Raw genomic sequence first — 27,563 nt, forward strand, 5'->3', positions numbered from 1 at the left:
TTTTAGTTAAAAAGTAATTCATTTTGGGAGAGTTAATTTTTTTAAGTAAACTTTTCATTTTGAGATAATTATAGATGCATAGGCAATTGTAACAAACTGTACAGAGGAATCCTGTGTACTCTTCTTCATAGTAACATCTTGTATAACTGTAGCGCAGTATCACAATCAGGATATTGGCATTGATACAGTCAAAATGTAGAACATTTCATCATCCCACAGATTCTCCATGTTGCCTTTTTAGAAAATTGAATATAGGCCAGGTACGGTGGCTCACGCCTGTAATCCCAGCACTTTGGGAGGCTGAGGCAGGCAGATCACCTGAGGTCAGAAGTTCAAGACCAGCCTGGCCAACATGGTGAAACCCCATCTCTACTAAAAATACAAAAATTAGCCGGGTGTGGTGGCAGGCGCCTGTAATCCCAGCTACTCAGGAGGCTGAGGCAGGAGAATCAGTTGAACCTAGGAGGCGGAGGTTGCAGTGAGCCGAGATGACTCCTCTGCACTCCAGCCTGGGCAATAGAGCGAGACTCAGTCTCAAAAAATAAATAAATATTTGAATATAATTCACATACCATAAAACTGAACCTTTTAAAGTGTACAGTTCAGGGAACTGAGATATGAAGAGGTTAAGTACCTTTCCCTAGAATGCTGCAGAAAAATAAAAAGGCAGTTCTGTTCACTTATAGGTGTGTGCAACCATGCCCAGCTAATTTTTGTGTTTTTAGTAGAGGCGGGGTTTCCATCATGTTGGCCAGGCTGATCTCGAACTCCTGATCTCAGGTGGTCTGCCCGCTTTGGCCTCCCAAAGTGCTGGGATTACAGCTTTCATAGTATGTAATCTGTTAAGTCTTTTGGAGATGTACAAGTTTCATTTTGTTTCCTTGATTTCAAGGTTGGTGAAGATCTTCGGCAAGATATGTTAGCTTTACAGATGATAAAGATTATGGATAAGATCTGGCTTAAAGAAGGACTAGATCTGAGGATGGTAATTTTCAAATGTCTCTCGACTGGCAGAGATCGAGGTAAGTTTATTAGCTGTGTCTTGATGTCTTATTTTTTTCCTTGAACTTAGCTTAAAGTGTACCTGCCCTAAAGGTCCTGATGCAGATACCCTGGTATCACAGTTGATTCTTATTTTAATTCAGTGTTACTTTATTGATTCAGTTGCTCATAATTAAGTCTCTTTTAAAAATAACTTAGTGGCCGGGCATAGTGGCTCATGCCTGTAATCCTAGCACTTTGGGAGGCTGAGGTGGGTGGATCACATGAGGTCAGGGGTTTGAGACCAACCTGGGCAACATGGTGAAACCCTGTTTCTACTAAAAATGCAAAAATTAGCCAGGTGTGGTTGCGTGCCCCTGTAATCCCAGCTGCTCGGGAGGCTGAGATGGGAGAATGGCTTGAACTTGGGAGGCGGAGGCTGCAGTGAGCCGAGATTGCATCACTGTATTCTAGCCTCGGTTACCGCGTGAGACTCCATCTCAAAATAAATTAAAAAAAATTTTTTTTAACTTAGTGTAGCCTAAATAAATGCTTCGCAGTAATCAGAGGTGTCCATTAATTGACCCAGTGAGGACTTTATGGTCTTTAGCTTTAAGCTTAAAAATAATGGGCCGGGCGCGGTGGCTCACGCTTGTAATCCCAGCACTTTGGGAGGCCGAGGCGGGTGGATCACGAGGTCAGGAGATCGAGACCATGGTGAAACCCCGCCTCTACTAAAAATACAAAAAAATTAGCCGGGCGTGGTGGCAGGCGCCTGTAGTCCCAGCTACTCGGAGAGGCTGAGGCAGGAGAATGGCGTGAACCCGGGAGGCAGAGGTTGCAGTGAGCCGAGATCGTGCCACTGCACTCCAGCCTAGGGGACAGAGCGAGACTCCGTCTCAAAAAAAAAAAAAAAAAAAATAATGCCATATCTCTGGGTGCAGTGGCTCTCACCTGTAATCCCAGCATTTTAGGAGGCCGAGGCAGGAGGATCAGTTGAGTCTAGGAGTTTGAGACCAGCCCCGGCAACACAGGGAGATCCTGTCTCTACAAAAAGAAATAGTCTCAGCTACTCTGGAGGATGGGGTGAGAGGATTACTTGAGCCTGGGAGGTTAAGGCTTCAGTGAACCATGATCATGCTACTGCACTCCAACCCGGGTAAAACAGTGAGACCTTGTCTCAAAACCAAATAAATAAGGCCATATCTAAGTTAAATCAACTTTGATTTCATTTTTATAAAATAAAATCATACAAAGTTCTTTTCTACTAATAGCAGATATCTATCTTACTATTAATGAATGTAAAACATCCTAATATCTGATACGTATTATGTGCTCAATAAATGGCAGCCATCATTATTCTTATTCAACAAATGTTTGTTGTTTACCATCTATAAAATGGTAAGAATATGTGGTACTCATATTTTAGAAGGAAGCAATAATACATACAAGTAATCAGAGTATGCTTTAATAAGCTGAAAGCTCTAAAAGTTGTAAAGGCAATACCATCAGGTTTTAAAGGAAAGATCATCTGCTGTTGGTGGAAATGAGAAACACTTCACAAATTCTATGCATAGGCACTAGGAAGTCACCTGAAAGATAATCATCCTTCCAATATTTGCCATTCGATTTATGCTTAAATGCCTACAGTGAAGGGGAATTCACTGCATTTCAAGGCAGTTCATTCTATCCTGTGTAGCTCTGATAGCTATCGATTTCTTTTTCATATTCAAGTGATTAATGGGGGCTGAGTCCTGGTGTCTTTTACCCATTGGTTCCAGTTCTGTTCAGGGACTATCATATAATTAAGTTAAATCCGTCTTCACCCTTACCAGTATTGTGGCCTCAGATTCTGAATTCCAAATTCTTCAGCCACTTATGAAAGATTACTTTAAATTACCTTATCACCTTATTATTCTCCTTGCAAATGGTTCAGGTAATCTGTTGTCTCTAAGAATGGCACCTGGATTTTGTAGAATACAAAAGGGTGGGCATAGTGTCACACATGTGAAACTATTCATAAATAAAATCAGTCCCTAAGTTGTCATCATACCAGCTTCTGCTAAGCCATGTCTTGGCCATCCTGTAACTTGTACATTTTCTTTGTCTTTTCTTTCTTTTTTCAGAGATAGGATCTTACTCTGTCTGTCATCCAGGCTGGAGTGCAGTGGTGTGATCATAGCTCACTGCAGCCTCAAACTCCTGGGCTCAAGCATTCCACTTGCCTCAGCCTCCCAAAATTAGCTGAATATGATGTCATGCACCTGTGACATGGCACCACACCCAGCTAATTTTTAAAATTTTTCATAAAGACAGGGGTCTCACTATGTTGTCCAGGCCAGCCTCAAACTGATCTCACACAATCCTACCACCTCAGCCTCCCAAGTAGCAGGGAGTGTAGGCATGCACCACTCTGTCCAGCTATGTACTTGTACATTTTTGTATCTTAGAACCATGTGTAGGACGTTAGCTATTAACTTTGTTATATTTGATACAGTACTTTTCAATTTGTTGAGTTCGTTTTAAAACCTGATTTTTGAGTGTTACAACTCTTTTAGAATTCACATAGCAGAGGCCAGGCGCAGTGGCTCACGCCTGTAATCCCAGCACTTTGGGAGGCCGAGGCGGGCGGATCCCTTGAGGCCAGAAGTTTGAGACCAGCCTAGCAAATACGGTGAAACCCCACCTCTACTAAAAATACAAAAAATTAGCCAGGTGTGGTGGTGCACATCTGTAGTCCTGGCTGCTGGGAGGCTGAGGCACTAGAATCACTTGAATCTGGGAGGCAGAGGTTGCAGTGAGCCCAGGTGGCACCACTGCACTCCAGCCTGGAAAACAGAGTGAGACTCTGTCTCAGAAAACAACCAGAAAAAAAGGAGCCAAATGAATTCATTCTGCCATATGTATCTAGACTACTAGAATTACAATCTGGCCCCACATACTTTCTATCTGGGTACCCTGGCAGCCTTGGTCAACTTCTGTTTCCTCCAATCCTTTGTCCAAAGCAGAGCTCTGTTTTCATATGTTTTATTTTAACACAAATGCATCTCCTTCTTTTTAAAAATATATCAATTAATTTTTTAATTGTATAAATAATATTTGCACATAGTAGAATATCCAGATAGCATATAGTAGAATAAATTGAAAAGTAAATGCTCGTTTTCTCTCATACCTTCATCCTCAATTCTAGGTACCCTCTTTCCACAATATAACTACTTATGTAGCCTTCTGGAAATGTTTTGTGTATATTCTAATATGCACAACCATCTTTCTTTTCAAACACAGAAGTACAGTTCTCCATCTGGATTTTGTCTTTAACGTTATTTTTGAGATCTTTCTATCAAAGCACATAATTCCTCCCTCATTGTTTTCTTTTGTGTAAATGTCAAATAATTGATTTGTTTGATACTTGTTTTAGTTTTTTTTTTTTTATTTTTTAAGACGGAGCCTTGCACTGTTGCCCGGGCTGGAGTGCAGTGGCGTAATCTCGGCTCACTGCAAGCTCCGCCTCCTGGGTTCATGCCATTCTCCTGCCTCAGCCTCCCGAGTAGCTGGGACTACAGGCTCCTGCCACCACACCTGGCTAATTTTTTGTACTTTTAGTAGAGATGGGGTTTCACCGTGTTAGCCAGGATAGTCTCGATCTCCTGACCTCGTGATCCGCCCGCCTCTGCCTTCCAAAGTTTGTTCAGCCAGGCATTTATATTTCAATTAGGAGGCCAAAATATATACTTGAGATTTAATTATATCACAAGGTCAGTCTTCATCTGTTCTTCCTTTTGAAAGTGCTAATGTATTCTGGAAGATTCTTATCTTGCCCAAATATATGATTAAAGAAATTTTTTTGTGCTGAAGTGGGACAGTGTGTATCTTATATGTAACTTTACCAGCTAGGTCAGTGTCGTCTTGTTTGTAATTAAAATAGTTTTCCTCGCTGGGCACGATGGCTCATGCCTGTAATCCCAGCACTTTGGGAAACCGAGACAGGCAGATCACTGAAGGTTGGGAGTTCAAGACCAGCCTGGCCAACGTGGTGAAACCCCATCTCAACTAAAAAAAAAAAAAAATACAAAAAGTAGCCGGGCATGGTGTTGGGCACCTGTGATCTCAGCTAGTTTTCCTTTGGGGATTAGTATATGGATGTACAGACTAGAGAGTCTCAAATAGTCAAAATTGATGTTTACATGTTAGATACTTTTGAAAATAAAGAACAATTTTGATTGGCGGCCAGACTTTTTTTTTTTTTTTTTTTTTAAGACAGGGTCTCACTGTCGCCCAGGCTGGAGTGCAGTGGTGTCATCTTGACTCACTGCAACCTCTGCCACCTGGGTTCAAGTAATTCTCATGCATCAGCCTCCAGAGTAGCTGGGACTACAGGTGTGTGTCACCGTGCCTGGTTAATGTTTGTATTTTTAGTAGTGGTGGGGTTTTGCTATGTTGGCCAGGGTGGTCTCAAACTCCTGAGCTCAAGTGATCCACCCACCTCAGCCTCCAAAAGTGCTGGGATTACAGGCATGAGCCACCATGCCTGGCCAGACTTGATTTTTTTTTTTTTTTTTTTTTTTTTGTGATAGAGTCTGGCTCTGTTGCCCAGGCTGGAGTGCAGTAGCGCTATCTTGGCTCACTGCAACCTCTGCCTCCCGGGTTCAAGGGATTCTCCTGCCTCAGCCTCCTGAGTAGCTGGGATTACAGGTGCCCACCACCATGCCCAGCTAATTTTTGTATTTTTAGTAGAGATGGAGTTTCGCCATGTTGGCCAGGCTGGTCTCAAACTCCTGACCTCAAGCGATCCACCCGCCTCGGCCTCCCAGAGTGCTGGGATTGCAGGTGTGAGTCACTGCACCCAGCCAGACTTGAATTTTTTTGAAAGTAACAATTGCTAGCTGGTTTCTTATGTCAAAGATTGAAAACTATAACTTTTTAAAAGGCATGCAGCCATAAAAAAGGATGAGTTCATGTCCTTTGCAGTGACATGAATGAAGCTGGAAGCCATCATTCTCAGCAAACTAACATAGGAACAGAAAACCAAACACCTCATGTTCCCACTGATATGTGGGAGTTGAACAGTGAGAACACGTGGACACAGGGAGGGGAACATCACACACCGGGGCATGTTGGCAGGTGGGAGGCAAGGGGAGGGAGAGCATTAGGACAGATACCTAATGTATGCGGGGCTTAAAACCTAGATGACAGGTTGATAGGTGTAGCAAACCACCATGGCACATGTATACCTATGTAACAAGCCTGCACATTCTGCACATGTATCCCAGAACTTAAAATAAAATTTAAAAAGCAATAATAATTTTTAAAAATGTTTAAAGGCTTATTTTGGGGAGACAGTTTTACATAGCTTAATATTTTATCGTTAAAGGCATGGTGGAGCTGGTTCCTGCTTCTGATACCCTCAGGAAAATCCAAGTGGAATATGGTGTGACAGGATCCTTTAAAGATAAACCACTTGCAGAGTGGCTAAGGAAATACAATCCCTCTGAAGAAGAATATGAAAAGGTAATTAGCATGTCTCCTCATTCTAAAAAGCTTTGTCAAAAATGTATTACAAAGGTTTTAAGTGCTTTCATTTTCCAGCTCTGGTGACCAAATAGTCATTTAGTCTAAGTCAGGAAAAGAGCATCTTTTTCTAAGTATAGGAAAGAATGTAAAACAGAATGCATTTAATGGCAGGAATCTGAGTGAAACCAATGCTAAATTACGCCCCCAAAAATTTCCAAGCACATACTTAGAGGCCAGCAAAACAGAGGCATTTTTCTAACCCAGAATGTTATATTTCACAAAGATCTTGGAAGAAGGTTGGGAAATGAGTAAAATGGGCAGCATCATGTGGTAGTTAAGAACATAAATTAGGGGCCAAACTCTCTGGGTTTGAATTCAGGTCTGGTCCCAAGTCACTCAGCAACAGGGCCTTATGCAAATTTTTTTTTTTTTTTTTTTTTTTTTCCAAGATGGAGTCTCACTCTGTCGCCCGGGCTGGAGTGCAGTGGCGCAATCTCGGCTCACTGCAAGCTCTGCCTCCCGGGTTCACGCCATTCTCCTGCCTCAGCCTCCCAAGTAGCTGGGGCTACAGGCGCCTGCCACCACGCCCAGCCAATTTTTTGTGTTTTTAGTAGAGACGGGGTTTCACTGTGTTAGCCAGGATGGTCTCGATCTCCTGACCTTGTGATCCACCCGCCTCGGTCTCCCAAAGTGCTGGGATTACAGGCGTGAGCCACCGCGCCTGACCTATGCAAATTATTTAACATCTTTGTGCCTCAGTGACCTCTGCTATAAAGTATAGTACCATAATATTATGGTATTATAACATATACTATGGCTGTAAACATAAGCATTGAGATTTTCGTGAAAATTAAGTGACTTATATGAAGCACTGCATATTGAAAGTTGTATAATTGATAGCTCTTATTACTGGAAACATCAATTTTCTGTTTTACTATTATTTGGAATTACATATGAGGAAAGGGCAATCTTTCAGGACATAAGGCCTCTAATGATCCTAACTTGGCCTCAGGAAGACCCAAGAAAACTGAGTGGTGATGTAGGAAGACTCCCGTTTTAATGTCATGGAGCTGCCTAGTTTATGTTTCATTAATGGATCACCTTTGTAGACATACACGTGCCATCTGTTGACCTACAAAGCTAATGCTGGGGAATTTTGACCTTTGATAGATCATTTAAACTGTGAGATCACTCCCTTTTCATACTTCTTTGTGGTCTGGGGAAAAAAAGCAGTGCAGCAGAAGCCCATACTTGTTTTAGTAATGTTGGCCCTTTGTGATTCCTGGTAAGGAAATAATTGCCAAGTAGCATACATTAAGCATCTTTTATGAATTTGGCTTTTTAATGTGATTTAATAAGTAAGAGGGAATATAACTTAGTGAAGCCATATTGCCTAGATTTGAATCCTCACTCTGCCACTTAACAGTTATGTGATCTTGGGCAAACAACCTCTCTTTGTTCCAGTTTTCCATCTGTACAATGGTTATGATGATAGTACCTAAGTCATTGATTGTTGTGAGATTCTAAATATGTTAATGTATATACACACACATACATATACACATATACACAGAGAAGTGCCTGGTTTGTGCTAAAGACTATATAAACATTTGCTGTTAATCATCATTGGTAATGATTTCTGGGGAATTATGGAATAAAATTAACTACATGGGCAAGTCAGGCCAAATGAATGTACCACTCAGAAATACAGTATTTTGTATAAATAAACTAAATACACATGCTTTAGATTAAAGAAAAACCTCATTGTATGTGTCCTGCTGTATCCTTCTATACGATATTATATTAGTAATTTTAATAATCCCCAGGAGAGGGAGAACTTAAGATGACACACAGGGAATCACCACATGGGAAACAAAACACATTACTTGTATTCTTGAATGTTTTCAGATATAAGCTGATTTTCCTTACACATGTCTTCCCTGCAGGCAGAGGAAAAAAAGCAAAAATCTTCTATCCATCATGTTTGTGGAATCCTGCCCCTTACCGATTCTAAGCAGCAGAGTCAGAGAGGTGCAGGATTCCACAAACATGATGCTTAAAAGCTGTTCGAAGGCAGCACGTACCTAAGTAGGGACTGGTAGGGATCCCAGACTTTTAAAAGAGAAAAGCTAGAGAAGGGGCAGTAACCACCCTTAGAAGAGTGTTTTTGTTTTTGAAATATGAAAAGATTGGCTTCTATTACTGTATCCCAGTTTGTATGCTATTGAGAGAGTGGATTACAATAGTGTTTTTAAAGAGTGATAAATTACTATTTATAAACTCTGCCTACTTTAAAAATAATTCATTTTCTAAAATAATTGTATATGTTTTTTATAGGCTTCAGAGAACTTTATCTATTCCTGTGCTGGATGCTGTGTAGCCACCTATGTTTTAGGCATCTGTGATCGACACAATGACAATATAATGCTTCGAAGCACGGGACACATGTTTCACATTGACTTTGGAAAGTTTTTGGGACATGCACAGATGTTTGGCAGCTTCAAAAGGTATAATGTTATTGCTGTTGCCAAAGAAATGAGGCACTTCTTGTTTCCCAAATTAATGTTTGTCTCAAGCTTTGCATTTTGCCTTGTGCGTTTTGCCTTGTGGCTCCATTTGAACATAACTGGGAATGAAAAAGGCCCAAAGATATGACCATACCACATAGTAGACAAGAATGTGTCTTAAGTGTGTATAAACTTTGTTTTTTTGTTGTTGTTGTTGTTTTGTTTTTTTGGGTTTTTTTGAGATGGAGTCTTGCCCTGTCGCCCAGGCTGGAGTGCAGTGGCACGATCTTGGCTCACTGCAAGCTCTGCCTCCCGGGTTCACGCCATTCTCCTGTCTCAGCCTCCTGAGTAGCTGGGACTACAGGCGCCCGCCACCACGCCCAGCTAATTTTTTTGTATTTTTAGTAGAGACGGGGTTTCACCGTGTTAACCAGGATGGTCTCGATCTCCTGACCTCGTGATCTACCCGCCTCGGACTCCCAAAGTGCTGGGATTACAGGCGTGAGCCACCATGCCCGGCTAAACTTTGTTGAAATGAATTAAGGTACATATATATTTTTTTATCTACTTAGCAATAACTCTTAGAAAGAAATGGTTTCATGTGTATAACAGCAGTAAGTAGTTTTCTGTGTTTGTAACTACTGTTTGATCTCTCTTTGGGTTTGTGGATTTATAAATATCACCTTATTTTTATATATAAGGAAATTTCATACGTAAGTTCTCTCTAAATAATGAGATTATTATGTGATAGCTTTCTTGAAAAATGTTATTTTAGAGGCTGGGCGTGGTGGCACGCCTGTAATCCCAGCACTTTGGGAGGCCAAGGCGGGCAGATCACGAGGTCAGGAGATCGAGACCATCCTGGCTAACATGGTGAAACCCTGTCTCTACTAAAAATACAAAAAATTTGCTGGGCGTGGTGGTGGGCACCTGTGGTCCCAGCTACTCGGGAGGCTGAGGCAGGAGAACGGCGTGAACCCAGGAGGCAGAGCTTGCAGTGAGCCTAGATCGCTCCACTGCACTCCAGTCTGGGTGACAGAGCAAGACTCCGTCTCAAAAAAAAAAAAAAAAAAGAAAAATGTTATTTTAAAATTATGGAAATTCAAAAGTGTGTGGTATAAAGTTTCCTAGGTGGAAATGGCTGTACCTCAGATAGCTTAGTTTAATAATCATGTAATAGCACTATTGGAGTATCTTCTGTAAATAATATTTTGTATGTACTTTCATTTTAAATAGGGATCGGGCTCCTTTTGTGCTGACCTCTGATATGGCATATGTCATTAATGGGGGTGAAAAGCCCACCATTCGTTTTCAGTTGTTTGTGGACCTCTGCTGTCAGGCCTACAACTTGATAAGAAAGCAGACAAACCTTTTTCTTAACCTCCTTTCACTGGTAACTATTCTTTATAAGCACTTAATTAGTTTTATATTAATGCGTCTATGTTTCAATACCTAAAAAAGATTATTTTGTGATTTTGGAATAAAATTTGCTTTAGTCACAAATGTCAGATACATTATTGCTCAGATATTTTAAACTTACTGCTGTGTGAAATAAGCCAGACACAAGAGTACCTACTGTCTGACTCCATTTGTGTACAATACAAAAAATAAGTCAGTAGAGTGGCTCCCCTTGGGATGGGAAGTATTAGTAGCTGGACCCCAAGACAGGCATCTGAGATGCTAATGAATGTTTTGTGTATTAATATGGGTGTGAATTGTGAACATTTACTCAGCTGTACAATGAAGATTTCTGTACTTTCCTGGGTATATATTATAGTTAAGTAAAAAGTAAAAAACACAAACCCACTATGATTATTATGACTAAATTGATATGGTAATAAACAGAAGGCTACAATTGTCTTAAGTGAAATAACTCAGAAAGTTAAATATTGTGTGTTCTCACTTATAAGTGGGAGTTAAATAATATGTATACATGGACATAAAGAGTAGAGTAATAGACATTGGAGACTTGGGAGGGTAGGAAGGGGGATGGCGGATGGGAGATGAGAAGTTACTTAGTGGGTACAATGTATACTATTCAAGTGATGCACTAAAAGCCCAGACTTTACCACTGTGTGATACATACATGTACCAAAATTGTACTTGTACCCCCTAAATCTATGAAAGTAAAAACAGTGGCCTAGGCTGGGCGGGGTGGCTCATGCCTGTAATCCCAGCACTTTGGGAGGCTAAGGCAGGCAGATTGCTTGAGGTCAGGAGTTTGAGACCAGCCTGGCCAACATGGCGAAACCCCATCTCTATCAAAAAAAAAAAAAAAAGTTTGCCAGGCATAGTGGTACGTACCTGTAATCCCAGCTAATCAGGAGGCTGAGGCAGGAGAATTGCTTGAACCCGGGAGGCAGAGGATGCAGTGAGCCAAGATCACAGCCTGCCCCCTCCACTGCCCAAAAAAGAGCCTAGCCAAAAGGAGATCTGGATCTCACAGGTTTAATTCTATAAACTGGGTTTGTGACCACCAACAAATTGCTTGACTTCTTGGTGTCCATTTCCTTATTTGTTAGATAATCACCTAGGTCCCCAATACACTAATGAACCCCTCAAGACTGACTGTTTTTGTTTGCTTTAGTTCTGATTACTTGAGCAGCCCACAGGAAGGAGTGAGGAACAAATGTTTTAAAAAATTTAACTCACAGAACTTTTTGTTTTCTTCTACAGATGATTCCTTCAGGGTTACCAGAACTTACAAGTATTCAAGATTTGAAATATGTTAGAGATGCACTTCAACCCCAAACTACAGATGCAGAAGCTACAATTTTCTTTACTAGGTAAGGCATATTTAAGTATATTGCAGAAGGAACATAAAATATTGCTTTGATTTGTTTTACCTTAGTTTAAACAAATGCTATTTATCAAAATTCTGATTTATAAGAACAAATTCTGATTCACAGTAATTTGCACATAGTAGGCTGTCAAAAGTTGATTTACTAATAAACACAAAGGATTTGCAATAATATTTTTTAAAATATACTTATTTGCCTCAAAATATCTCAAGGTTTATTTAATATGTAATTTCAATGATAAAATCATTTTTCTACAGTGCCATGTACCATTTTAAAATCTTTTTTTAATTTTTTGAGACTGAGTCTTGCTGTTTCATCCATGCTAGGGTGCAGTGGCACAATCTCAGTTCACTGCAACCTCTGCTTCCTGGGTTCAAGCGATTCTCCTGCTTCAGCCTCCCGAATAGCTGGGACTACAGGCGCACATCACTAAGCCCAGCTTATTAAAGTCTCTTTCTAAAATGTTATCTATACTAATCTATTTTTCAGGATTTTGTCTTAACAATTCCCATGGAGACCTTTGGTGTTTTTAATCCAGCAAACCCTGGTCACTGCTGCAAATAAACTATTATATGGCCCAGTACTTCAAACACATATACCAATGACTGGTACTTGAATTTGTTATTGCTTTAAAAACAGATCTTCCGGCCAGGCTCGGTGGCTCACGTCTGTAATCCCAGCACTTTGGGAGGCCGAGGCGGGCGGATCACCTGAGGTCGGGAGTTCAAGATCATCCTGACCAACATGGAGAAACCCCGTCTGCACTAAAAATACAAAATTAGCCGGGCATAGTGGCGCATGCCTGTAATCCCAGCTACTCAGGAGACTGAGGCAGGAGAATCGCTTGAACCTGGGAGATGGAGGTTGTGATGAACCGAGATTACGCCATTGCACTCCAGCCTGAGCAACAAAAGCGAAACTCTGTCTCAAAAAAAAAACCAGATCTTCTTGACAAATATGTTCTAAAGGTCTGGTGATCAGGCTGGTTACTGACTACTGCTGCCACATCATCACAATACCATAGCAGGGAGGGGTACCTGAGCTCATGTTCTTTTCTCTCCTTTTTCTCTTGCCTTCTTACTCTCAATGGAGAAGAGGTATAAAACACTGACTGGATTTCCCTAGTCTCAAGAGTCTGGGCTGAAATGAATTGAAGGAAGCTGACTTTTGTATAGCCTTCCAAACTAATCCTGACAATTTAGGTATTGATGGGTTTTCTTTTGCTTTGTTTTTTAAAAGAGATTCATTGGCTCCCCTGGGCAAAACTACAAAGCAGGCATGTATTCGTCTGCCTGCTTAGACTTCCATAACAAAATACTATAGACTAGTGGCTTAAACAACAGATACTTATTTTCTCACAGTTCTGGAGTCTAGGAGGTCCAAAATCAAGGTGCCAGCCGATTACATTACTGTTGAGGGCTCCCTTGCCAGATTGCAGATGGCCACCTTCGCAATGTGTCCTCACATGGTAGGGAGAGCTAGCTCTCTCATCTCTTCTTAGAAGGACACTCCTATTGGATTAGGGCTCTACTGTTTATGACCTCATTTAACCTTAATTACTTCCATAAAGGCCCTATCTCTAAATACAGTGGCAGTGTTGGTTGGGGCTTCAACATATGAATTTGAGGGAACACAAACATTCAGTCCATAGTGGGGCAAAAGCCTGTGTTTGAGATTCTCTCACTTCTCTTTTTGAATATCCTTCTTCTTTCTAGCTTCCTTAACCTTGTTTCTGAGACTTACTTCATTTGCTTGCCTAAAACGTTCTTTCCAGACCTACTTTCCAAACTCTCCATCCTGTCAAAACTTCTTTTTCCAACTGAATGAAAATATGATTACCTGAAGGAGTCTGACACTGAATTCTACAATTCTACTGTTTGACAGGAGAGAATTTTTAAAATTTGGATTACTTTGTTTTTGTTCTTTTGTTTTTGTGGTTTTTTGGAGACAGTCTCACTCCACCACCCAGTCTGGAGTGCAGTGGCGCAATCTCAGCTCACTGCAACCTCTTGCCTCCTGGGTTCAAGCAATTCTCCTGCCTCAGCCTCTCGAGTAGCTGGGATTATAGGCACACACCACCACACCTGGCCAATTTTTCTATTTTTAGTAGAGACAGGGTTTTGCCATGTTGGCCAGGCTGGTCTCGAACTCCTGGCCTCAAGTGACCCGCTCCCCTCGGCCTCCCAAAGTGCTGGGATTACAGGCATGAGCCACTGTGCCCGGCCCTTGAATTACTTTCTTTCCCACCTATTTGTCATCTTTCTCCTTTATTAAAAGGGAATAAATTAATGAAGTCATCTTTTTAGCATTATACCAATCATCATCTATCTATAATAGCTCTTTAATTAGTCTTGGGGACCCTACAGGGTTCAAGAGAACCAAGCATGAATTCTTTCTTGGGATAAATTATTTTGTTGGGGTGAGATGTGTTTTAACAAATCTTTGGCCTGTAGAACAAAGGGAATCCTTGGCAAAGTGACAATCTGCTTAATATTTTTAAAGGAATGAAAGTGGTTTTTGTCATTTATTACATTGAAAGAATTTACCATGTGTTCTCATTTACTGTTAACGAATTTTCTGATTACTTTGTAGGCTTATTGAATCAAGTTTGGGAAGCATTGCCACCAAGTTTAACTTCTTCATTCACAACCTTGCTCAGATTCGTTTCTCTGGTCTTCCTTCTAATGATGAGCCCATCCTTTCATTTTCACCTAAAACATACTCCTTTAGACAAGATGGTCGAATCAAGGAAGTCTCTGTTTTTACATATCATAAGAAATACAACCCAGATAAACATTATGTAAGTTTGATTTCAATATTTATAAATAATCATGCATGTATTATTGTTGTCCTTTCTACTTTCTTTGCTGACTCTGCTAAAGTTCCAAGCATTTGTTCTATTCATGCTTGTTTCTTCCATGAATGGTCTATAAATAAGTAAATGTACTTGAAGCATCCCTAACTTTTTTGGTATTTAATTCTTGCTATATTTGCTTCAAACAATAAGGACCGAGTGATATTCTGTCTTTTAGAGACAAAGCTAAAAGAGTGGTGCTATTCTGCTTTTTCTCATTCTTCAATTTTTTTATTTTTATTTTTTGTTCATCAGTTTTTTTACATTTCAAAGATAAAGTGTGCTTGTTGTAACAAATTCAATCAATAGAGAAGTATATAAAGTAAAAAGTCAAAGTTCCTATTCCAGTCTCTGATATGAAACACACACACATTGTCTTTGAACAGATACAGGAACTTCAGCATGCTTTTTCCTCTTCCAGACTATAGTGTTATCTTTTTTGTTGTTACTTTTCACCCTTGTGCTAACTTTTTTGTTAAATAATACTTTCTAGAACTGCCAGTTTTTAAATTTTTGGCAAATTGATAGTCTTTAAAAAGCTATTTTACTACTGTTTTAATTTTCATCTATTCTGTTAATAAATTTTAGTATCTTTTTGTGTGTTTATTTAAGTTATCCTAACACCATTTTATTGCATAGTCCATTCTCTCCCCAATATATACTACTACCTTTAAGTTTATGTATATATCCCCAAATTTGTTTCTGGCCTTCTATAGATAGATCCTACTTGGCACCAGTATTATACTCTTTAAAGTACTGTAACTTTATAAAAGTTTAAATAGGCCGGGTGCAATGGCTCACGCCTATAATCCCAGCACTTTGGGAGCCCGAGGCAGGTGATCACCTGAGGTCAGGAGTTTAAGACCAGCCTGGCCAACATGGTGAAGCCCCGTCTCTACTAAAAATATGAAAATTAGCTGGGTGTGGTGGCATGTGCCTGTAGTCCCAGCTACTCGGGAGGCTGAGGCAGGAGAATCGCTTGAACCCGGGAGGCGGAGGTTGCAGTAAGCCAATATTGTGCCATTGCACTCCAGCCTAGGCAACAGAGCAAGACGCTGTATCAAAAAAAAAAAAAAAGTTTAGCCAGCAAAACAAGTTTTCCTTCACCACCCCCGCATAAACCTTTTGCCTTTTTTTAACTGACTTTTTATTTATTTTTATTTTATTTTATGTTGTTATTTTATGTTATTTTATTTTATGTTATATTAATTTTATTTTATGTTATGTTATTTTATTTTATTTTATAAAATAGTCTCACTCTGTTGAGACTATTTTATAAATATAAAAGAGTCTCACTCTGTTGCCCAGGCTGGAGTGCAATGGCACGATTTCGTTTCCTGAAACCTGTGCCTCCCAGGTTCAAGCAGTTCTCATGCCTCAGCTCCTGAATAGCTAGCTGGGACTACAGGCATGCACCACCACGCCCGGCTAATTTTTTTGTATTTTTAGTAGAGATGAGGTTTCGCCATGTTGCCCAGGCACGTGGCCAGGCGAATTCCTGGCCCCAAGTGGTCCACTCATTTTGGCCTCTCGAACTTCTAGGATTACAGACGTGAGCCACCATGCCTGGACTATTTTATTTATTTATTTATTTATTTTCTGAGATGGAGTCTCGCTCTGTCGCCCAGGCTGGAGTGCAGAGGTGTGATCTCAGCTCACTGCAAGCTCTGCCTCCCGAGTTCACGCCATTCTCCTGCCTCAGCCTCCCGAGTAGCTGGGACTACAGGTGCCCACCACCACGCCCGGCTAATTTTTTGTATTTTTTTTTTTTTTTAGTAGAGACGGGGTTTCACCATGTTAGCCAGGATGGTCTCGATCTCCTGACCTCGTGATCCGCCCGCCTCGGCCTCCCAAAGTGCTGGGATTACAGGCATGAGCCACCGCACCCGGCCAGACGTGCTGTTACTATGTTGTCCGGGCTGGTCTCAAAACTCCTGACCTCAGCTGATCCACCCACCTCGGCCTCCCAAAGTGCTGGGATTACAGGCATGAGCCACCGTGCCCAGCCTGGAAAGAAAGATTTAAATATAAATTTTATGTGTTTGTGGTGTGATTTCTTTTCAGATTTATGTAGTCCGAATTTTGAGGGAAGGACAGATTGAACCATCATTTGTCTTCCGAACATTTGACGAATTTCAGGAACTTCACAATAAGCTCAGTATTATTTTTCCACTTTGGAAGTTACCAGGGTATGTATCCATCCTTGTACATTAATCCTTTTTGTAGGAAACAACTTGTTATCAAATGTAGATGGAAAGCTTTGTGTTAACACTTAGTAAGATATTATCTGCCATGTGTGTCTTATTTTCCTTTGTATCACAAGGACCTAATACAAAACTAGACATGAACAAGGAACTGTAAGTTTTTGTTGAATGAATAAATGATCAGGATGTTAAAATATGAGATTTTCTAGACTTCTAACTTTTGTTGAAGCTTTAACTTTGCTGTCTCTACCATAGTAAGCAACACAAGATAATAATTTGGCATCTTGGTTTTGAAAAAAGTCATATGCGGCCAGGCGTGGTGGCTCACAAGCTTATAATCCCAGCATTTTGGGAGGCCGAGGCGGGGAAATAGCTTGAGTCCAGGAGTTGGAGACTAGCCTGGGTACCGTGGCGAAACCCCATCTCTATAAAAAATACAAAAATTAGCTGGGCTGGTGGCACATGTCTGAAGTCCCAGCTACTCGGGAGGCTGAAGTGAGAGGATTGATTGATACCAGGATGTGGAGGTTGCATTGAGCCAAGATCACATCACTGCATTACAGCCTGGGTGACAAAATGAGACCCTGTCCCCCCCAAAAAAAAGTCATATGCTAAATCAGTGCAGAAATAATCGATCATGGGCCATACTGAGCTCCTCTGCTAAAAAACTGAAGCATGGCTAGGCGCGGTGGCTCACATCTATAATCCCAGCATTTTGGGAGGCCAAGGCGGACGGATCACGAGGTCAGGAGATGGAGACCATCCTGGCTAACGTGGTGAAACACTGTCTCTTCTAAAAAATACAAAAAATTAGCTGGGCATGGTGGCAGGCACCTGTAGTCCTAGCTACTCGGGAGGCTGAGGCAGGAGAATGGCATGAACCCAGGAGGTGGAGCTTGCAGTGAGCTGAGGTCGCGCCACTGCACTCCAGCCTGAGCAACAGAGCGAGACTCCATCTCAAAAAAAATAAATAACAAGCAAACATTGAGACTGTCAATCAAAATCTTAGTTTTGTATCTGATACCCTTTGGGAGTCTTCAGTTTTAATGTAGTTCAATGACCAGTAGATTTCCTGTGTTGAGTTTTTTCATATTTTCTTCAGAGTAGATTTGAAAAGTAAGGAGGTGAAGTGGGTATTAGAGTTTGTTTCCATGTACAGTTTCATTTTTCCACTGCTACCAAAATAAGTGGAATGAAGATTATCCTTTCAGCACCTTACTTAGGCCTTATGTTATTATTTGTGGATTTTACTGGTATATGTAATAGTTATGGCTGATTGAGTAGTGATTTTATTTTTTAGGGATCAGATCTAGATAAAATATTTATGAGTGATTAAACTTGAGAAGAAATATTGAAAATAAGTATTAAGTAGGTGCAAAAGTAATTGCGTTTTTTGCCATTACTTTTAATGTCAAAAACCACAGTTAGTTTTGCACCAAGCTCATAATAAATATAGGAAATCAACACATATACCTTTTCAACCAAGGCTTGTAAAGGGATAATGGGTAACTGAACGATGTCATCTCCAATACTTTGAAGAGAAATCACAAAAAATTACTTGTTTTATTTTGAGACGGAGACTTGCTCTGTCACCCAGGCTGGAGTGTAAGTGATCTCGGCTCACTGCAACTTCCGCTTCCCAGGTTCAAGTGATTTTTCTGCCTCAGCCTTCCGAGTAGCTGGGATTATAGGCATCTGATTATAGGCATCAGCACGCTAATTTTTGTATTTTTAGTAGAGACAGGGTTTTATCATGTTGGCCAACCTGGTTTCAAACTCCTGACCTCAAGTGATCCACCCGCCTTGGCCTCCCAAAGGCCATGAGCCACCATGCCCGGCCACAAAATATTACTTTATAATAGATTAAGACTACTTTGTCTTTAAGTATATATAAAAACGTGTATTTCTAAGGAAATATTGTACTTATTTAAATCCCACTTGTTTTTGTTTTTTTTTTTTGTAGCTTTCCTAATAGGATGGTTCTAGGAAGAACACACATAAAAGATGTAGCAGCCAAAAGGAAAATTGAGTTAAACAGTTATTTACAGAGTTTGATGAATGCTTCAACGGATGTAGCAGAGGTAACCTTACTAAATGAGAAGTAATAACATCTTATACCTTTTGTGTTACATGATATTTAAACTAATGAATTGTTTTCTCTTTATTCTTAGTGTGATCTTGTTTGTACTTTCTTCCACCCTTTACTTCGTGATGAGAAAGCTGAAGGAATAGCTAGGTCTGCAGGTGAGATTATTTTTTTTCTCTTTATCGGTAACTCATGATCTCCAAGTCTGTAACTTCTCAATGAATGTGGTAGAATGACAGCAGGCTTACTAGCTGTAGTCTGAGAATGGGAGGAGAGTATTCTTTCTAAGCCAGTCTATTTCTGAATAAATATAACTTTCCTAATAGATGTGATTACTAAAGAAGTATAAATCAATGACCTATCAGGTTGTTTACTCCTTTTTCCCCTCCCTTCTGTCCGCACCACATGTGACGGTCTTGAAAATAAAGCAAAATCCTTTTATTGCAGCTTGAACCACTACAACCAGTAAATAAAGATGAAAATATTTGTATTTTCAGATGCAGGTTCCTTCAGTCCTACTCCAGGCCAAATAGGAGGAGCTGTGAAATTATCCATCTCTTACCGAAATGGTACTCTTTTCATCATGGTGATGCACATCAAAGATCTTGTGAGTGATTACAAAGAATGATGGTTGTAGAGGAAACCCTTACCTTGGTAGGAAGCATTACTATTAAGGGACTGCTTTTCTTTTTAGGTTACTGAAGATGGAGCTGACCCAAATCCATATGTCAAAACATACCTACTTCCAGATAACCACAAAACATCCAAACGTAAAACCAAAATTTCACGAAAAACGAGGAATCCGACATTCAATGAAATGGTAAGTTAAAATCATTTCTAGAAGTTTCCTTGGTTTATTGGGTTTTTTTTATTTTCATTTTTAATTTCTGAGGTGCGTGAGCAGGATGTGCAAGTTTGTTACATAGCTAAACGTACCATTGTGGTCTGCACACCTATCAACCCATCACCTAGGTATTAAGCCCAGCATGCATTAGCTATTTTTCCTAATGCTCTCCCTCCCCCATCCCATCCCCCAACAGGCCCCAGTGTGTGTTGTTCCCTTCTCTGTGTCCATTGTTTTGAGATTTTAATTTTAAAACATTTTAAGGCCAGGTGCAGTGGTTCATGCCCGTAATGCAATTTGGTAGGCCAAGGTGGGTACATCCCTTGAGCTCAGGAGTTTGAGACCAGCCTGGGCAACATGATGAAATCCATTGCTACAAAAAAAAAAAAGAAAAAAAAATTAGCTAGGCATGGTGGCACGCACCTGTAATCCCAGCTCCTCGGGAGGCTGAGGTAAAAGGATTGCTTGAGCCCAGGAGGTCAAGGCCACAGTGAGTCATGATCATGCCACTGCACTCCAGACCGGGCAACAGAGTGAGACCCTGTCTCAAAAAAAAAAAATTTAAAGTTTTTAGGTATCAGTTGCTGAACTATTTGTTATACAGTGTACACCAATAACAGTCCAATAGTATTTAACAAAATGATATAAAATAGAGCCCTCATAGACCTTAGGAGCCATAATTCAACTACATTTCCAGTGTGTGAACCCCCCTCTATAATAGTCACAAAAAGTTGTTGTCTAGTCTGTGCTTAATTACTTCCAGACTATTCAGTTTGTCAGATCGCTCCACCTCTTAGATTATTATTATTATTGTATTATTTTTATTTTTTTGAGGCAGAGTTTCGCTGTTGTTACCCAGGCTAGAGTGCAATAGAGCCATGTCGGCTCACTGCAACCTCCGCCTCCTGTGTTCAAGTGATTCTCCTGCCTCAGCCTCCTGAGTAGCTGGGATTACAGGCATATGCCACCATGCCCAGCTGATTTTGTATTTTTAGTAGAGACGGGTTTCTCCATGTTGGTCAGGCTGGTTGTAAACTCCCAACCTCAGGTGATCCACCTGCCTCAGCCTCCCAAAGTGCTGGGATTACAGGCGTGAGCCACTGTGCCTGGCCATGAGATTATTTTTTATACAAAGCTAAAGTCCTGATTTTCTGAGGCCATCTGTGGGGTCTCAGTTGTACCTATTGGAACCACACAGGTACTCTTCTTCCTTCTATGCGACAGCCCTTGCAGATAATTGAAGATCAGATGTCCTTCCTATTATTTTAAAACATCTTTAGTACTTTTACCTTAATTAACTTGATAGGATATAGTTTCAAAATCATTGTCCTTCAAATGTTTTCCTCTTTTTTTTTTTTTTTTTTTTTTTTTTTTTTTTTTTGTGAGGCGGACTGTCGCACTGTCACCCGGGATGGAGTGCAGTGGTGCAATCTCAACTCACTGCAACGTCCACCTCTGGGATTCAAGTGAGTCTCGTGCCTCAGCCTCCCAAGTAGCTGGGACTACAAGTGAGCGCCACCACGCCCGGCTAATTTTTGTATTTTTAGTAGAGTTGGGGTTTTACCATATTGGCCAGGCTAGTCTCGAACTCAGGTGATCCACCCACCTCAGCCTCCCAAAGTGCTGGGATTACAGGCGTGAGCCACCATACCCAGCCTGTTTTCCTCTTTTAGTAACCTTCTTAAAGTACTCAAAATTGAAAGCAGGCCAGGTACAGTGGCTCATGCCTATAATCCCAACACTTTGGGAGGCCAAGGCAGGAGGACTGGTTGAGCCCAGGAGTATTAGACCAGCTAGGGCAACATAGTGAGACCCTGTCTCTACAGAATATAAGAATTTAGCCTAGCATAGTGGTGTGCACCTGTTGTCCCAGCTACTCAAGAGACTGAGGTGGGAGGATCACTTGAGCCTCGGAGGTTGAGGCTTCAGTATGCTATGATTTTGCCTCTGCACTGCAACCGAGGCAACAGAGCCAGACTGTCTCTCAGAAAAAAAAAATTGAAAGCAGGGCCATAGGTATTGGCTCGTACCTCTAATCTCAGCACTTTGGAAAGCCGAGGCAGGAGGGTTGCTTGAGGCAGGGCGTTTGAGACCAGCCTGGCCAACATAGAGAGACCCTGTACTACAAACAATTTAAAAAAAAATTAACCAGGCATGATGGCACGCACCTGTAGTCCTAGCTACTCGGGAGGCTGAGGCTGGAGGATCGCTTAAGCCCCTGAGTTTGAGGTTACAGTTAACCATGATTGTGCCACTGCACTCTAGTCTGGGCAATAGAGTGAAACACTGCCTCTTTAAAAAAAAAAAAAAAAAAAGCAGTAAGCAAAGTATCAACTGAATTGCATGGAGTATAACTGTGACTTTGCTGAGAAATACAGTAAACTTATAAACTTACTACCTATTAAAACATGCTAAAGCTCTCCCCACTTCTCTCTTATTAAACTACTTCTTTAGGATAAACACATTTTTTGTACATTAACATTATATCCACACAATGTCTGATTAGAAATCGGAAGCAAATAATTCTGATTTCTCATTATGGTTATAAATTTATTAAAACCTACAGAAAATCCTTTGACTTTTTTGTTTTTGAGACAGATTCTCACTCTGTCACCCAGGCTGGAGCACAGTGGTGCAATCTCGGCTCATTGCAGCCTCCACCTCCCAGTTCAAGTGATTCTTGTGCCTCAGCCTCCCGAGTAGCTGGGACTACAGGCATGTGCCACCATGCCCAGCTAATTTTTGTATTTTTAGTAGAGACAGGGTTTTGCGCTGTTGCCCAGGCTGGTCTCAAACTCCTGACCCCAGGTGATCCACCTGCCTTGGCCTCCCACAGTGTTGGGATTACAGGCATGAGCCACCGTGTCCTGCCAATCCTTTGACATCTTTAAAGGCACATACAATGCTTGGTAAAGACCAATGGGTATTCTTAAAAGGTAGTGTAATTAGTGTTGTGTTTTTTTAGTAGAGACAGGGTTTCACCATGTTGGCCAGGCTGGTCTCGAACTCCTGACCTCAGGTGATCCCACCCGCCTCGGCCTCTCAAAGTGCTGGGATTATAGGCGTGAGCCACTGCGCTTGGCTCTTTTAAGTTATTTTAGCCAAACAGTGAGGACTAGGTTAAGGAGATATTTCCCAAAACTTATGATGAGGCATTCTGGAAAAATTAAAATTCTAAGTATTGATGTGAATTTGAAACAGAATAGCTTTGTAACACTCCAGACTTGGTGCAGACTGCTTTTAGTTGTTGATTTTGTATTGAATTATGAATAATCAAATGATTTCATAGTATTAAAAAATCCAACAGAAAAAAAGACAACAAAGGAAAATTTAATCCCTCCTTTTTTGCAGAATAATTATAATTACCTCCCAGTTAGCTTCCTTCCATTCTTTTTTTCCTCCCAGCTATTAGATCATCTTATGGGATACTGTAATTTCTTTTCCCTTTTCCATCACCTCCAGCTCAGATAAACTGTTTCTAGTTTTCATTTATTTTTATTTTTTTTTATTTATTTATTTTTTAGACAGAGTTTCGCTCATGTTGCCCAGGCTGGAGTGCAATGGGGCGATCTTGGCTCACTGCAACCTCTGCCTCCGAGATTCAAGTGATTCTCCTGCCTCGGCCTCCTGAGTAGCTGGGATTACAGGCACCTGCCACCACACTCAGCTAATTTTTGTATTTTTAGTAGAGACAGAGTTTTACCATGTTGGCCAGGCTGGTCTCGAACTCCTAACCTCAGGCGATCCACCCTCAGCCTCCCAAAGTGCTGGGATTACAGGCGTGAGCCACCATGCCTGGCCTCTAGTTTTTATTTTTTAGCTAATGATTAGTACTGCTTTGTATCTCTCTATGTCAGACATCACAAGGATGATAGTACAATCCAAGACTCCTAAAATACAAATGTCCTTCTAAAGTATTGAGACAAAACCTACCAGATGTGTCATAATCAGTGTCACTCATTATGGTCACTCTTTGGCTAATATTCTCACGTTTTCACTTGAAATGTTCCAAGAAACCAAACAAACTTTAATTTGTGATTTACTGTTTCTTTTTTCCTTTGTTGTAGCTTGTATACAGTGGATATAGCAAAGAAACCCTAAGACAGCGAGAACTTCAACTAAGTGTACTCAGTGCAGAATCTCTGCAGGAGAATTTTTTCTTGGGTGGAGTAACCCTGCCTTTGAAAGATTTCAACCTGAGCAAAGAGACGGTTAAATGGTATCAGCTAACTGCAGCAACATATTTGTAAACTAGTGAATGTCTGAGCTTTGGAAGCATGAACAGTTATAAATGTGCATGCATACATGCACACACACACACACACTTGTTAATTTTGTATAGTATCTTTTTATACTTGGACAGAACTTATAAAGTTAAATATACTTGCTGCATTTCAACACATCTGTTGGACCAACAGTCACATAACTAACCTTTTTGAATTTTTGGAAGCCATTGCTGTTTTAAAGTCATTATGCAGAATGCTACAAACCCTAAACTTAATATATACTAATTCCTGAAAAAGACTTTGAGACAGTACTATGTCAGTTCAGCCACCTATTTTGCATTGTTTTCTATAAGGAGGCAAAGCATATGTGTTTTCCTGTTATGCACCTTTTATAGCCTTTACCACTGTGTAATGTTCACAAACACCAAAGTAAAGGAAAAATGCAGGATGTTACCGTAAAATCCGGCTGCTATTCATGGAGCTGAAAAACAAAGCACAAATAATAGATAGCTATGTTAAGAACTACTAAGTAGTTTATAGAAGTAGGGAAAAACGTAATACTGCTTTTTATTCATGTCTTTAAAGCCTTTTTCAGAATAAGTGCCAATCACTGATGTTGTAAATAATGGTGCCTTAACTTTATATGCTTCCCTGGCACTTCGTTTCTGATTTTTTTCCTGATTTGATAAATAATTAGTACATAGTTTTCACTCACTTTCAGCTTACTAAAGTCAAGAAATTGTGTACATGTACTAATGTTTTTCCCACAAAAAAATCCTTTATTTCTGATGTATGAATTAGTTATTTAAATAGTTAAGCCTAATACCTGAATAAGACTCACCAATGTGATTGTACAATAAATTCTGTCATTCCGTTAAAATCCTACATTTATTCCCAGGAGTGGTAATTTCACCTCCCTACATCTATACTCCACTCCTTCAGTAAATAAGTGAAAATTGTTAACCCATGTGCCCATTCCTGAGTAGGGCAGACTCTTCACAAGAGGCCCATGACAAGGATTCTAGGGTCCAGATTGAACTTTAATATAGACCTTTGTCTGTGTAGACCAGTTTGTCTTGTAAACTGTCTTACTTACGTGTGTAAACATTTTACATTCACATGAGAAGTTACTTTCCTTTATATAATAGGATTCAGAATCATAAGGGACAGGATTGAAATTATTCTACAGTAACCAGTAAGAATAAGATTCGGCCGGGCACAGTGGCTCCTGCCTGTAATCCTAACACTTTGGGAGGCCAAGGTGGGCGGATCACCTGAGGTCAGGAGTTTGAGACCAGCGTGGCCAACATGGCGAAACCCCGTCTCTACACAAAAATTAGCCAGGTGTGGTAGCAGGCATCTGTAATCCCAGCTACTTGGGGGGCTGAGGCAGGAGAATCGCTTGAACCCAGGAGGTGGAGGTTGCGGTGAGCCAAGATCATGCCACTGCACTCCCGCCTGGGTGACAAGAGCGAAACTCCGTCTTAAAAAAAAAGAAAAAAAAGAGTAAGATTCATTTTTATTAGTTACTCAACTTCAGACACAATTTTGTTAATTTGGATATATACGTATATATAATAAGAACTCATGGTTAGAATAGAAATTCAGATACTTTAAAAATGGTAATAGAAATTGTACCAATCAGGTTGCTGTGAGAAAACTGACAAAATATGCAATAAAGAATACCAAGAGAGAAAAGACAATCGCCAATTCAATTGCCCAGAACAGAATTTTTATGAACTGCACAAATGTTTAATGTAAATGGTGATATCTACAGGGAAGAAATAGGAGAGTTGATAATATATCAGTGGGACGGGGTGGGGGAAAAACTTGAAATTTTTGGTGCCTAACACTAATGGTCCATATGTAGTTAAACCTATGGGTATGGTATATGAATGTCTTTTTTAAATGTTAAAATGTGTTGTCTATTTAATAAGTTAATTAAAATGCAGATGAAAGCACCACCATTTGCTTTTTCCACAGATCATTAACATTTCCTTAAAGTGTGTAAGTACCTTTGCAAATGCAAATGTACTAGTAATTTTCACTTAAGCTTTTGAGACCAAATTCCATTCCACCAGTTATCACTTAGCCACTGTAATTTAAAAACAACAAACAAAAACTGTCTTGACAGAGGTCGTTAATTAGACTCAACATGTACTGCCTTTTTGCAGTCTATTATGACAGTGTCTTTTAGCACAAATAATAGAGCTAAAAAATGTCCTGTCACTTCCATTATAAGAAATCTGGATTCATATCTAAAAGTGTATATTATAATACTGTACAGTTAAGAGTTCAGAACAAGTGGTAATGTTTTCTCTTAATTTAACTCATTTTGTGCCTTCTTTACTCATTCAAACACACATACATTTTACATATAGTTTATTTCTTTATGAAATGCTAATCTTCAGCCCATACCAAAAAGTAAAAAAGAGTGGAGCCTCTTTGCACTACTACTATCAATCAATTTTAAATCAGTTGGATTTTTAAGCATTTTTTAAAAGCTGACATTAAAGTAAATCTGAAAAACAAGAGTTTAACAAACTGGCCAAGACACTAATTTTTATGTATAATCACAATATTTTATACTCACCTTTATTGACTAAAAATAATTATGCTACAGGTTGTCCTGCATCAGAAGAATTATTTCTTCTTGCCAGTGTTTTGGGATTTGAAGATAATGGTTCACTCAAAGAACCTATTATTTTCTCCACTGAGGAACCCAATGTAGAACTTGCACTCATGTTTTTATTACTGCCTTTATATGAATCTATAGGTATCTAAATGTTAAGGCATGTATGATCTTTGGTCATTTCTTTTTTCAAATTAAAGTTGTATAAAAGTTTCAATATCTTGCCTTAAATTAGTTGCCTGTTCTTTCTAGGATTCAAGTATTGTGGCATTTAAAAAAGAAAACATTCACTTTTGAAACTTAGATTTCAGATCAAAAAGGACTGAATCCCCACTATCAATCCATACATTTATTTCCATGTTGTTTGACTAGCAGTGCATATATGAATGAATATGGTAATTAATCTTATCTATAAGAACCAAATAATTTAATTATATTAAGGTAGTGAATAAAGATGTATAATATTTTTATTAATACCTTGAATATATTCAGTGGATTGAATGTGACTTCATAACTGTACTACGATTGTATTAAAATATTTCTGGAAGAAAAGAACTCTGCTATCATTTCTTTCCTTGTTGACATAGTAACATTTTTGGTTCCAGACTTTGCAGTGAGCTCACTCTTGATGTTCTTTGCATCTCACCCAGGAGTCTATTAGGTTTAATCATCCTGAGTTTCAGAACTAACCTGTCAGTTGCCCCTATAAGTGTTCAAATAGAGATTCTGACTTCTGAGTGTTACTCTTTTTTTTTTTTTTTGAGACGGAGTCTCACTCTGTCGCCCAGGCTGGAGTGCAGTGGCGCAATCTCGGCTCACTGCAAGCTCCGCCTCCCGGGTTCACGCCATTCTCCTGCCTCAGCCTCTCCGAGTAGCTGGGACTACAGGCGCCCGCCACCACGCCCGGCTAATTTTTT

The 27,563-nt window shown here is 40.0% G+C and overlaps 1 protein-coding gene across 3 annotated transcripts in view; it reads left to right on the forward strand.

The window, feature by feature from the left end:
* Positions 1–27,201, forward strand: part of PIK3C2A (phosphatidylinositol-4-phosphate 3-kinase catalytic subunit type 2 alpha) — a 125,171-nt gene extending 97,970 nt beyond the window's left edge. For all 3 annotated transcript variants that reach the window (XM_055282244.2, XM_055282242.2, XM_063641926.1), the window contains 12 exons: positions 893–1,022; positions 6,353–6,489; positions 8,830–8,999; positions 10,236–10,392; positions 11,676–11,785; positions 14,393–14,600; positions 16,719–16,843; positions 18,822–18,939; positions 19,030–19,102; positions 19,442–19,551; positions 19,639–19,764; positions 23,856–27,201. In XM_055282244.2, coding sequence (XP_055138219.1) covers positions 893–1,022; positions 6,353–6,489; positions 8,830–8,999; positions 10,236–10,392; positions 11,676–11,785; positions 14,393–14,600; positions 16,719–16,843; positions 18,822–18,939; positions 19,030–19,102; positions 19,442–19,551; positions 19,639–19,764; positions 23,856–24,038 — 1,647 coding nt within the window. In that variant the 3' untranslated portion in view covers positions 24,039–27,201. The remainder of the gene's footprint in view (positions 1–892; positions 1,023–6,352; positions 6,490–8,829; positions 9,000–10,235; positions 10,393–11,675; positions 11,786–14,392; positions 14,601–16,718; positions 16,844–18,821; positions 18,940–19,029; positions 19,103–19,441; positions 19,552–19,638; positions 19,765–23,855) is intronic.
* The last annotated feature ends 362 nt before the right edge of the window (positions 27,202–27,563 follow it).

The sequence above is a fragment of the Symphalangus syndactylus genome, chromosome 6 (assembly GCF_028878055.3).
Source record: "Symphalangus syndactylus isolate Jambi chromosome 6, NHGRI_mSymSyn1-v2.1_pri, whole genome shotgun sequence".
In the NCBI taxonomy this organism is placed as follows: Eukaryota; Metazoa; Chordata; class Mammalia; order Primates; family Hylobatidae; genus Symphalangus; species Symphalangus syndactylus.